Raw genomic sequence first — 11,721 nt, 5'->3', positions numbered from 1 at the left:
CACGGGCCACGCCTAGTCACCGAGCGGGGAGGACGTGGGCGTTGCCATGTGCACCACGGGCCACGCCTCCTCACTGAGCGGGGAGGGCGTGGGCGTTGCCATGTGCACCACGGCCCACGGGCCACGCCTCGTCACCGAGCAGTCCCCACTCCTGGGGACAGGGAGCCAGCCCAGACCTGCCCTCACACACCACCCGTTCCCCACGGGTCAGACCCAGTTTCCTGAGATCATTTTGCCCACGAGACCTTTGGACACAAAAGGAAAAGATGCTCTTTCTTTTATTTATTTATTTTTAATTTTAAAAATATATATATTTTTATTGATTTCAGAGAAAAAGGGAGAGGGAGAGAGAGAAACATCCATGATGAGAGAGAATCATGGATCGGCTGCCTCCTGCACGCCCCACACTAGGGCTCGAGCCCAAATCCCTGCATGTGCCCTGACCGGAATCGGACCCTGACCTCCTGGGTCAGAGGTCAGTGCTCAACCCCTGAGCCACCCCGGCCCGGGCAAGGTTCTCTCTCTGACTTTTCCAAGGAGCCTCCGCCCCCTCCCTTCCCCCCCTCCTCACTGAGAGCTGGGCTGGCACTCCCGGGGGTGCGGGGAGGAGGGCAGGGAGGCACCCTGGGAGGGGTTGGGGACCAGGGCCAAGGCCCCTCTTGCCTCGACAACCAGAGATTACGCAGCGGTTAGGGGACCTAATTCCCACGTCCGCCCACAGGCCAGAGGAAGGACAGAAATAGGCTGCCAGTGGCTCCTCAGGGCCCGCCCTGCCCTGCCCCTGTCCGCGGAGGGCACGGGCCCTGGTCCCGCCCCGCCTCCTGTGGCCTTGGCGCTGGCCCTACACCAGGGGGTTGGGTTAGGAACGAGGGGGAACTCAGTCTGCATGTGAGGCTCCGACCTGCACCCACAGAGGCGGTCAGAAACCACACAGCCCTGAGCTGCCAGGCAGGCCCCCCACGTCCAGTCTCCACCCCCCAGCCCTGCCCCGCAGGCCCAGGCCCAGGCCTCGCACGTGCCGACAGCGCCCTCTTGTGGCAGCGAGGGAGGCCGGGGAAACACAGGCCGTGGGCCTGGTGCAGGTTTTCCTGGCTGCTGGGGCAGGGGGAGGCGGGGGCCAGACGGGGGCTCCCCAGGTCGAAGCGTGCGTTTGCGTGAGCTTGTGTGTGTGTGGGGGGGGGGGGGGTGCGGGCCCTGACCTGGCTGCCCGGCTCCCTCACCCTCCTGCTCTGGGCCGGGGCAGCCCCACTGGGCCTGGGGCCCCCGCCAGCACCAGGCACTGCCTGGAGCCAGGAGCCCAGGCCACACCGTGACCGTGACCGGCTCCGCACCATCGCTGACCTGCCCGAGCCGGCACTGACCGCCGGGTGACGCCTGTTTAACGAGGGAGACGGGGCGGGTGAGGCCACCTCCAGCCCTGGCCTCCCTGCCTGGCCCTCCCGCCGGGGTCCCCACAGCAGTGCTGGCCACTCCAGAGCCCAGGTGAGGGTGGTTACACGTGTTTATTGACTTCAGAGAGGACGGAGGGGGAGAACATCCATCGCTGCCTCCTGCACGCCCCCCGGGGATGGAGCCTGCAACCGGCATGTGCCCTGGCCGGAATCAAACCCGCCGCCACTGGTGTAAGGGACAGTGCGCACCTGAGCTGCAACCTGGACAGCTGTGAACTCCGCGGGGCACGGCTGGTCTCGGGGTCCCCTGTCCCCCCAGCGGCCACGGGTGAAGCCTCAGTGGATGGGTTTATGCTGGGTGTGGCCCTGCACCCGGCCCCGCCCACCCCCTGGCCCCGCCCACGCTAGCCTGGTGCACACACACGTGTGTGTTTGGATCTTTACTACACCTGCCTGGTATGTCCTCAAGTGTCCTTTCACAGCAGGGAATGAGGGCCGGGCCTGTGAGCCTTGCTGCACCGCCCCCGCTCCCGCCCCCCGGGCCCAAACCTGCCCTCACCTCCTGAGGGTGGATGGGGCCCTGAGGGTGGACGGGGCCCTGCGGCCTCACAGTGGGAGCAGAGCATGGGGGGACGATGACATCACGGGACAGCTATGTGAAGACCGCATACAGGGGTGTGGGTGCAGGTGCTGGGCGTGGGGGAGGCCCAGGAGCCACAGGTAAGCCAGCCAGGGCCCACTGCCCCCCTGGAGCGGGAGGAGCCAGGCCGAGGGGAGGTGGGGGGCTCTCCGTCCTGTCTGCAGAGCCAGGTATATTCAGGACAGCGCTGTGCAAGCCTCCTGCCGGGATGAGTGAACTCTGGGGGGCCGGGGCCCACACCCCTGTGCGAACCTCCTCCCGGGATGAGTGAGCTCTGGGGGGCCGGGGCCCACACCCCTGTGCGAGCCTCCTCCCGGGATGAGTGAGCTCTGGGGGGCCGGGGCCCACACCCCTGTGGGAACCTCCTGCCGGGATGAGTGAGCTCTGGGGGACCAGGGGCCCTTGCGCCGAGGGTGGACAGGGGCATCGCCGGGGGTCTGGGGGGGAGAGCTGGGCCAGGCCCACAGGGGCTGCGTCCGGGGCCCAGGCTCACAGCAGCTTGCGCTGGAGAGAGGCCGAGGGATCCTGTGGAGCCCTGCGCCCGCTGACCGTCCACGCGGGTCTGCGCAGAGGGAACCTGGGGCCGCTCCTGGGACAAGCCCAGCTCCCACTCGCCGCCGTGGTCCCGAGAGGGCCTGCTCTCCCCTCCAGCGCTGACGGCCGCCGGTTCCACACCTGATGTGAAGGCGCCGCACCAGGCTCAGTGGGCGCCACCAGCACAGGATGGGGGTCGAGGCTGGAGGCTGGCGGACCCGGCGGAGCCACACCCCGCGGACTGGGCTGGCTGTGTGGGCGGAGCCCTGTGTCCTGGGCGGAGCCCTGCGTGGGCCGAGCCGTCCAATGGGAGCAGACCCTGCCCGAGCCCGCGTGCGCAGAGCCGCGTGACGTGGGCGACGCCCCCGTGTGTTTGGAGCCCCACGTGGGTGGAGCGGGCCGAGGCTCGCCACGAGGGCCTACACCACGACCTCGTCCACGCACTGATCCTCCCCGAGGCCCAGGGAGGGGCAGGCCGTGGACCTGCCGCGGGGGCCGCTGCGAGGCGTGGGCACGGGCCTCCGGGCAGCGCGCGGGGCGGGGCATGGACGCACGTCCTCCAGGCTGCGGCTGTGCTGGCCCGCGTGGGCGTGGGGGGAGGCCGCCCCCGGGATCTGCGGGGAGACCCCAGGTGAGTCCTGTGTGGCTTCCTCCCCAGCTCGCTGCTCAGTCACAGCTCGTCGGAGGCCGCTCCTCCATCTGTCCCCGCCACCCTAATGCTGACCCCTGAGCCCCTGAGCCCCTGCCTCGGCCCCAGGGCCGGCTGTCCCCCACTGGCCGCCCATGGTCCCCTCGACCCCCAGACTCCCACGGAGCCCTGCATTCCCTCGGGACACTGTGGAGCCGGCCCTGCACCCCCACTGTCCCAGGGCGGCACGGTGACATGGGCCCTCGTACTCCTGTCCTGTCACGGGGGGCCCTCGCGGGATGGAGTCTCACACCAGGGGAGCTGGTGTCTCTGTGGGGAGCCCGGCCCCTCCCCAAGGCTTCCCCCCCCCCCCCCCCCCCCGTTCAGAGGGGCTGGTTTTCTCGGTCTAACAATCCGACGGGGAGTTCAGGAATGGGGTCTGGGAGCATCTTGGGGGTCAGGAGCAGCCCTTCCCGTGGGAGGAGCCGTCCAGGGTCCGGCTCTGAGCTGCCCTGGTCCCGTCCAGATTGGGGTCCTGCTGGCTGTTCTCAGCCACGGGCCCTGGACAGGCCACCGGCTCCGTGCAGGGAGGTCCGACCTCAGAGGCCCTGGCGGGACCCCCAGCCACGCGGGCAGACCCCACCCCGGTCTCTGGCCGGCTTCTCCCTCCCTCCACATCCCTCCTCCTCCCGGCCATCTCCCCCAGGTCAGCTCCCAGCCGGGCCCGGGCCCCCCCACCACCCGCCCGCCCGGCACCCAGAACCCCTGGCCTGGCCTCCTGCAGGTGGAGCTGTCCCCCCGCCCCGTGGGCACCCGCCGGTGGAGATGGGGGTGGTGCGGGTGGACGGCCGCACTGAGCACACGCCAGGGGCGCCCCCACACTGCAAGCCCCAGTGTCACTCCAGTGAGGCCAGGGGAACCGCCCCCCATCCCACCCCCACCCCCCCCCCCTTCCAGGCTCCGGGGTCTCTGCCCAGGACCCTCCTGTGGGCCTAGGGGGACACTGGGCCCCATGGGGTGGGCTGGGCCACAGCGGGGGCCGTACCTGGTGTAGGGCCTCGGCACTCCAGCCCCGCATGCTGACCAGCGTGACCCGCACCACCGCCACTGCCCGGGGGCCAGAGGCTGCGAGGGAGGGAGGGTCGTGAGCGGGGGACGACGCTGGCCCCGTGGACGGCTGCCCAAAACCTCCCGACCCCGGGTGGCCCAGGGTGACACTGAGTAACCTTGGGTGGCCCTGGTGGTCCTGCCTGGCCCCCGGCAACCCTGGGTGATGCTGGGTGACGCTGGGTGGCCCTGGGGGGGCAGGCCCTGAGGCTGGTCCCCGCAGTCATCACTTTAGGGCCCACAACCCGGGAGGCCCCGCCGGGTGACTGGTCGCAGCCGCTTGTGGGGACTTTGAAGCCAGTGCAGGTGCGAGGGAGAAACCTGTGCGCGCGTGGCCCACCCTGAAGGCGGGCGTGGCGGCTGCGCTTCCTGCACGCCCCAGGCCCCTGCGGTCAGCGGCACAGAGGACGGAGGACCTCCCCCCGCCCCCCCCCCCCCCGGCAGGACCCCCTCGTCTCAGCCCGGGCACCACGCCGCCCACCAGGAACCAGGCACCTCGGTCCTGCCTCCGCGGTGACCCTGCTCGGTGCCCCGGCGCTGACGGAGCCGCTCACTCACCGCTCCCCGGGTGCCCCAGGTCCTGCGTGTCCCCCTCGGGCGGGCCGCCACTGTCACCCGCCGTGTCTCCGCCGCTCGGACTGAGGCTGGAGCCGCAGGACGCCCCCTCCCCGGGGAGGGCTGCGGCCCCGGGGGGCTCGTCCACTGACATCTCCCCGGGCTCCATGCCGGACGCGCGGGAGCTGCCGTGGCTGTCGGCTGAGAGCAGTGAGAGGCGGCGGGGAAGCCGCTGGCCGCTGCCCCTGCTGTCCTGGCTGTCGCGGCTGCCCGCCGGGCGCAGGTCCAGCTCCGGCGTGTCGCTGACGTACGCCTCCCGGTAACACTTCTTCTCTGCAGAGGGAAGCCGACGTGAGAGCTGGGGACAGAGGTGCCGCCACGTCGGACGGAGGCCCCGGGAGACGCAGAGCGTGGGGGAAGGAGTGTGGAGGTCGGGGCTCTGCCTGTCCACAGGGACAGCCGGGGCCGCCGGTGGGATGTGTCACCCCAGCTGGTAAACCAGCGCAGGGCCTGGGGCGCTCACATCATTGTCGGTGCGGGGCCACTGAGCAGGAGTGCACACGCGTGCACAGACACACGCGTGCACACACACACGCTCATGCCCTCGCACCCCTCAGCCCCCTGGAGTATTCGTCCCACAGGCCCCCCCCCCCCCACTTGGCACTGGGCTCCCCACAGCGGGCAGGAGGAGGGCATCACCACCAGGCACCAGGTCCTCCTAGGGGACGCCTGACAGGAGGCCACGCCCACACCTGGATGGAGGTGGGGGAGTGCAGGGGGGGCGGGGAGTGCAGGGGGGCGGAGGGGGGAGTGCAGCGCCCACCTTGGGCCTCCTCCAGCCGCAGCTGGGCCAGCGCAGGCCGCAGCGCCAGGTGCAGCTGGTGGCTGGCGCGGAGCAGGCGCAGCAGGTGCCGGGAGCGGACGGCGCAGCCCGTGTAGAATTCCAGCTTGCGGGCTGCGGGCCGCCCGTCCGGCCGGATCTTGAACTTCTTTCCCTGGAGGAGGAGAGGGTGGATCGACGAGGACAGGACGACAGGGCGGCGTGTGAACCGGCGGCCAGACCCCCCCGGGCAGCGGCCCCGGCTCCTGTTGGCGCATCTCATCCAGGGGCAGGTGCGTGTTGAGGGGCACAGTCAAGCGGGGCGCCCCCTCGAGGTTGTGAGAAGGCCAGGCACTCCCCTCGGCGGGGCTGGGTGTGCACGTCCCTGGACGGACCTCAGGCCTCAGGGCCCCACCTGCTCTTCGCCCCGAGTGCCGAGTGCCGGCTGGCCCAGGGGTCTGTGGGGCTGGGGCAGGGGGTAGGGTGCCTGGAACCGCTGGCCCGCCGTGCGTCTCCACCTCCTCGTTCCCTTTATTTCGCCCCCTTGGGAGCCAGAGCTGTCGGGGGCCCGTGAGACAGCCCATCCAGGGTGGGGTGGTCTCCCCGCCCCGCTGCACAGCGCCAGGCTGGGCCTCAGGGCAGGAACGGTGGAGGACAGCCAGGCTCCCCTGGGCCCCGGGGGCTGAGACCCGTCCCCCCTCAACCTAGCCCCGCAGACTCGCACCAGAACGGCCAGCTTCCCGATGCGGCCCCAGGGGAGGTCGTGGAGCAGCTGCAGAGTGTGGTTCTCCTCCTGCAGGGCACAGGGGCCCGGGTCAGCGGGCGGGCGATGGGGCACCGGCCCTGGGGCGGGGGGGGGGGCTCTGGGGGCTCCACCCCTCACCTCATAGACCTGCATTCCTTTGAGGGTCAGTCCGAGGACAATGGTAGGTCTTTCTTCCTTCTTATCCTAAAAGGACACCATGTCAGAGGTCAGAGCCCTTAGCGGGGGTGGGGGCTCCCCAGGGACAAGCAGGGTCCCCAGGCCCCTTCTGTTTCCCTCCTTGGAGGCAAGATCAGCCCCCATTCCTGCCTCCTGCTCTCTGACTTTCTCTGCCTGCGGACGGGCCTCGTCCTAACTCCCCAGAGAGCCAGCGCCGCCGGTTCGCAGCAGGAGGTGGACGTGTCCCTCCCGTGCCTGGTCCCTGCGGGGGGCGGCCTTGCAGGAGGTGGATGTGTCCCTCCCGTGCCCGGTCCCTGCGGGGGGCGGCCTTGCTGCGGGAGAGCCCTTCCCCGCTGGTTCCCAGACAGACAGGACACTCCCTGCGGTGACTGCTCCCCATGGCCGGGCAATGCCTCCAGGACGCAGCTCCACTGGGTCCCCGTCCCGGGGCCGGTGTCACCCGCCCTGCCCCCCCCGCCCCCCCCTCCGCCCGGGGCAGCCACGGCCGGAGCCCATCTCCCCGCGCGGCGCCGGGACCTTGAACAGCCTGAAGAAGTGGACGGGCACGTCCTCCAGCCGGCAGGCCTCCCGGATGTAGCGCAGCTCGGCCTCCCTGGGGCTCAGGCCCCGCTGCTCGCGGTGCAGGGCGGGCGCGTGCCTCAGGAGGTAGGCGCTGCCCCTCCTGGCGACGACCTGACCGCAGAGCGCGGGCCCGTGAGGCCTCCTGCCCCGCCGCCCGCCGCCCCGCCGCGCCGCGCCCACCCCGCGGCTGCCCCGGCCCCACGCCACGCCTTACCCACTGCGGGAAGTAGGCCTGGGGCTCGAAGTACCGCCCCACGTGGGCGCGGGCCCGGTGGTTGCCCAGGTCCGCCTGCAGCGCGTAGGCTGCCAGCAGGAAGTAGGCCTCCTCGCAGTGGGCGCCCTGGGACCGCAGCACCCGCTCCCTCAGGTGGCGGTAGTACAGGTGCCGGCCCGTCCGGGTGCTGGGAGGGGGCGGCGGGCGGTGAGGGGGGCTCGGCCGTCCCGGACGCGCCCCCGCAGCCCCAGGCTGAGCAGGAACCTCAACCCCCGGGCCTGGCCCGTCCCGCCTAGGGAACAACCCACCCGCGTTCGGCAGCCCCACCGTCTCACGCGCCTCACGCGTCCCGGTGCAGAGGGTGGCTGTGCCCGAGGACGCAGCCCCGTGGTCCTGGCGGACGGCCTGGCCCCGGCTGGCCTTCTCGCTCTAGGGGGCCCCTGCGGCCTGCACCTACCTGATCAGCCGCCCATCTTCCACGTAGAACTGCACCCGGAGGAAGGCCACAAAGGGGGCCCGGGACCTCCTGCCCTGTGGGGGCGAGCAGGGCCATGAGGACGGGAGAGTGGACAGGCCAGGAGTCACCCGCCCCCCCGTCTCGCCCCGCCCCGTGCTCGGCTCAGGTCTCAGCAGCCAGGCTGTCTGCCCGCTGCCTTCCCTCTGGACGCACGGGGACAAGGGGCAGCGGGCGCCACCGGCACAGGGCGGACACGGGCACAGGGCGGACACCGGCACAGGGCGGCCCCCGGCACAGGGCGGACACCGGCACAGGGCGGCCACCGGCACAGGGCGGACACGGACACGGCGGACACGGACACAGGGCGGACACGGACACAGGGCGGACACGGACACAGGGCGGACACCGGCACAGGGCGGACACGGACACGGCGGACACGGACACAGGGCGGACACGGACACAGGGCGGACACGGGCACAGGGCGGACACGGGCACAGGGCGGACACCGGCACAGGGCGGCCCCCGGCACAGGGCGGACACCGGCACAGGGCAGACACGGGCACAGGGCGGACACGGACACAGGGCGGACACGGGCACAGGGCGGACACGGACACAGGGCGGACACGGACACAGGGCGGCCCCCGGCACAGGGCGGACACGGACACAGGGCGGCCCCCGGCACAGGGCGGACACAGGCACAGGGCGGACACGGACACAGGGCGGACACGGACACAGGGTGGACACGGACACGGACACAGGGCGGCCCCCGGCACAGGGCGGACACGGGCACAGGGCGGACACCGGCACAGGGCGGACACGGACACGGACACAGGGCGGACACCGGCACAGGGCGGACACGGGCACAGGGCGGACACGGACACAGGGCGGACACGGACACAGGGCGGACACCGGCACAGGGCGGACACGGGCACAGGGCGGACACAGGGCGGCCCAGGCACAGGCGGGACCCCCGCCCAGCACCTCCCCTGGCCGCCAGCAGCATGCACCTCCGCCCGCTCCCGGCTCCAGTCCTTGGAGAAGTACTTGCTGAGCTTCTGCTCCAGGTCCATGAACAGGTACTCATTGTCTGGAAGGGGAAGCAGGCCTGCCTCAGCCGCCCGGCCCTGCGGGGTCGCCCGCGCGGCTCGGGAAGCAGAGAGAGGAGATGCTGGAGCGGCCGCTCAGGGCCCGGGAAGCCGCGTCTGAGTCACACTGGGAGCCGGGACCTCCGAGGGAGGGGCGGGGCCCCAAGCAGATGCCGCCTCAGCACCTGCCCGGGCCGGGGCCCCGCGTCCTGCTGGGAGGCGACGCGTGCACAGGGGGCCGGCTCAGCGGGGACCCGTGTCCTGCCAGGCCAGCACCAGGGCTGAGGTGGCGGCGGTGCCAGGTTCAGAGCGCAGGGTTTGGGAGGAGGGAGTCAGGAGCAGATGTGGTCCCTCAGACTCAGCCCCAGTGGGGGTCGGAGGTCAGGGTCCGAGGGCAGAGCTTACTCACTTCTGACCACGCAGAGGCCGAAGAAGTGGGGCTCCCTGATGCCGGCCTCGTCACACACCTGCCTGAACAGCTCCCGCCCCGTGGCCTGCACCTGCCGGAGGGGGGGCGGCTCAGGGCAGCCAGTCAGCCCGGCCCCTAGGGGGCCAGGAGGGGAGGGCAGCCTGTGCTCAGGTCCTGGTGACTGAAGAGCAGGGGTGCCCCCTCCCCAGGGACGCTGAAGAACCCGAGGGGCGGGAGGCCCCGCCTTCAGCAGGGAGCGATGGCTCCACCCCGGGCTGGGCTGGGGGGTGCGGAGTTTGGTGCCCCCGGGAGCCCCTGCTGGGCCCTGACCCCCGCCCATCGCCAGGCCCCTCCTGAGAGCAGGGCTGAGCCGGGTTCCGGGTTCGAGGCCTGGCCAAGGGCATGCACCTGGACTGCGGTTGGATCACGTGCGGGAAGCAACCAGTCGACAGTTTCTCACATCCACGTTTCTCTTTCCTCCCCCTCCCTCCCTCCTCCCCCCCCCCCCCCCCACTCTCTCTAAAGTCAATGGAAGAAACACCCTCAGATGAGGACCAACAAAATCGAAGTGACAGGATCCAGTCAGAGAGGGGAGGGCGATGAACACAGGGCCCCCAACGTCCCCGGCTCACCCCACAGCCACCCACACCCAGCCCCTCCCCTCAGCGCTCACCCCTAGGACCAGCCGCAGCCGCTCCCCCGTTGGCAGCAGCACCAGCACGTCCCTGCCCTCCACGGCCATCTCTCCGGCCAGGGCAGCTCCTGCAGGAGACAGCGGTCAGGATGGCAGGGAGGCCCCGCAGCCACGGTCTGCGTCCACCGGAGGGACGGGCCACGTGAGCCACCACATGACGGGCCCTCCCCCTCCGTCCGGCCACAGCTGGGGTGCACGGCACCCCAAACTCACCCAGCTGCAGGCTTCCCGAGGACGGGGCGCCGTGGGGAGCTCCTGGCTGGGGAAGGACGAGAGCAGGGCCAGGGTCCAGTGGCGGGACAAGGTCCAGGCTGTAAATGCCAGGCGTGAGCAGGGCTTGGAATACAAATAAACACTTGCTGGGCCTCCTCCCTCCCCTCAGGGACTCCCGGGCCACGCCTCCGCTCGGGACGGGAGAGGCCACGCAGATGCCCAGACCAGGGACACTGCGAGGGACCTGGAGGCTGGAGGGGGCAGTGGGACCCCCCCTCAGCCTCCTGCACAAGGTCACCGAGCGAGGTGGGTCAGAGCAGTGCCCCCCCCCCTACCCGTCCCCAAACACAGGTCCCCTGCAGGCCACAGAGTCCCTTCAGCCGCAGGAACTGAGAGCCTCTCTTCTTTGGCCCTGGGCACGTCCTGTCCATCCTGTGTGAGAACCTCTGCAGGTGCCCGGGGGTCTGGCCCTGTGGTTAGAGGGTGTGCACATCTCTCCCCGCTCTCTTCCCCCTCCTGCCCCAGCTCCTGCCCCAGCTCCTGCCCCTGCCCCTGCCCCAGCTCCAGCTCCAGCTCCTGTCCCAGCTCCAGCTCCTGCACCTGCCCCAGCCCCTGCCCCTGCCCCGCTCAGACTCAGGGCCCCCCCAGGCTGCCCTGCAGACTTGGGACCTGGAGGCCCAGCCCCGTCCTCTCCCCTCAGCTGAATGCAAAGCGATTGTCTCTGACGCGTGGTCCTGTGAGCCGGCAGAAGTCAAAACCATCAGCGGAGGCCCCGGCCCGTGTGTCCCCAGCTCACGTGCTCCCTGAAGCAACGCGTGGTGGCCTGTGGCCCACGGACTGAAGGTCACCGGCGCTCCCGTCATAAGGGATGACAGCAGCCACTCCTTCCTCAGGTTCCCGCACGTGGAGGGCGTGAGGGAGCAGGCGCCTCGGCCACGCCCACGCAGACACACGGGACAGTGGGGGGACAGGGACACAGAGCGGGCGGGCCCCCAGGGGCCGAGAACAGGGACTAATGCTCACTTCCCGGCGGATCAGGGCCCAGGGCCCCGAGGGCCCCTCCGCCCGCACACCTGCCCCCCCCCCGGCACCGCTGTGCCCGCTCATGGAGGAGGCAGCCTCCCTCCGTGGGGGAAGCAGACATGAGGCCAGTGCCCATGTGATGCCTTGGGGCCGGCCTGGCTGCACGTGTGGTTCCAGGTCTGGAAGGAGCCGGGAGGCGGGTCCCTAACCCCGTCCCGGCCTCACACGTCACCCGAGGTTCCTTCTCTGCCCGGTTCTCCTCCTGATGCCTGGCCCTCAGCCACAGCGGCCTGCGTCCGGAGACAGAGCTGCTGCGACTCGGCCCGAGTCCAGGTCCATGAGATGATGCGGGACCACCACCCAGCGATAAAAAGGCGCGAAATACGGACCGTGCACGCGTCTCAAAACCATCACGGGGCCCGGGAGGAGCTGCCCGCACCGCCTTTT

The 11,721-nt window shown here is 71.0% G+C and overlaps 1 protein-coding gene across 1 annotated transcript; it reads right to left on the bottom strand.

Moving 5' to 3' along the window:
- Positions 1 to 2,984: 2,984 nt before the first annotated feature.
- On the bottom strand, positions 2,985 to 10,086 carry FRMD1 (FERM domain containing 1; the record flags this gene model as incomplete). The annotated part of the gene is made up of 12 exons (XM_080663854.1): positions 2,985 to 3,179; positions 4,239 to 4,318; positions 4,859 to 5,188; positions 5,679 to 5,850; positions 6,400 to 6,468; positions 6,559 to 6,624; positions 7,135 to 7,290; positions 7,394 to 7,580; positions 7,851 to 7,924; positions 8,858 to 8,937; positions 9,345 to 9,435; positions 10,018 to 10,086. The coding sequence occupies 12 exons, from the start codon at positions 10,084 to 10,086 to the stop codon at positions 2,985 to 2,987; spliced, it is 1,569 nt and encodes a 522-aa protein (XP_080519980.1).
- Positions 10,087 to 11,721: the final 1,635 nt, after the last annotated feature.

Source organism: Plecotus auritus (genome assembly GCF_963455305.1).
Source record: "Plecotus auritus genome assembly, chromosome: 4".
Taxonomy (NCBI): domain Eukaryota; kingdom Metazoa; phylum Chordata; class Mammalia; order Chiroptera; family Vespertilionidae; genus Plecotus; species Plecotus auritus.
Note: the sequence above shows the minus strand (reverse complement) of the source record. Positions and strands in the feature narration are given on the sequence as shown.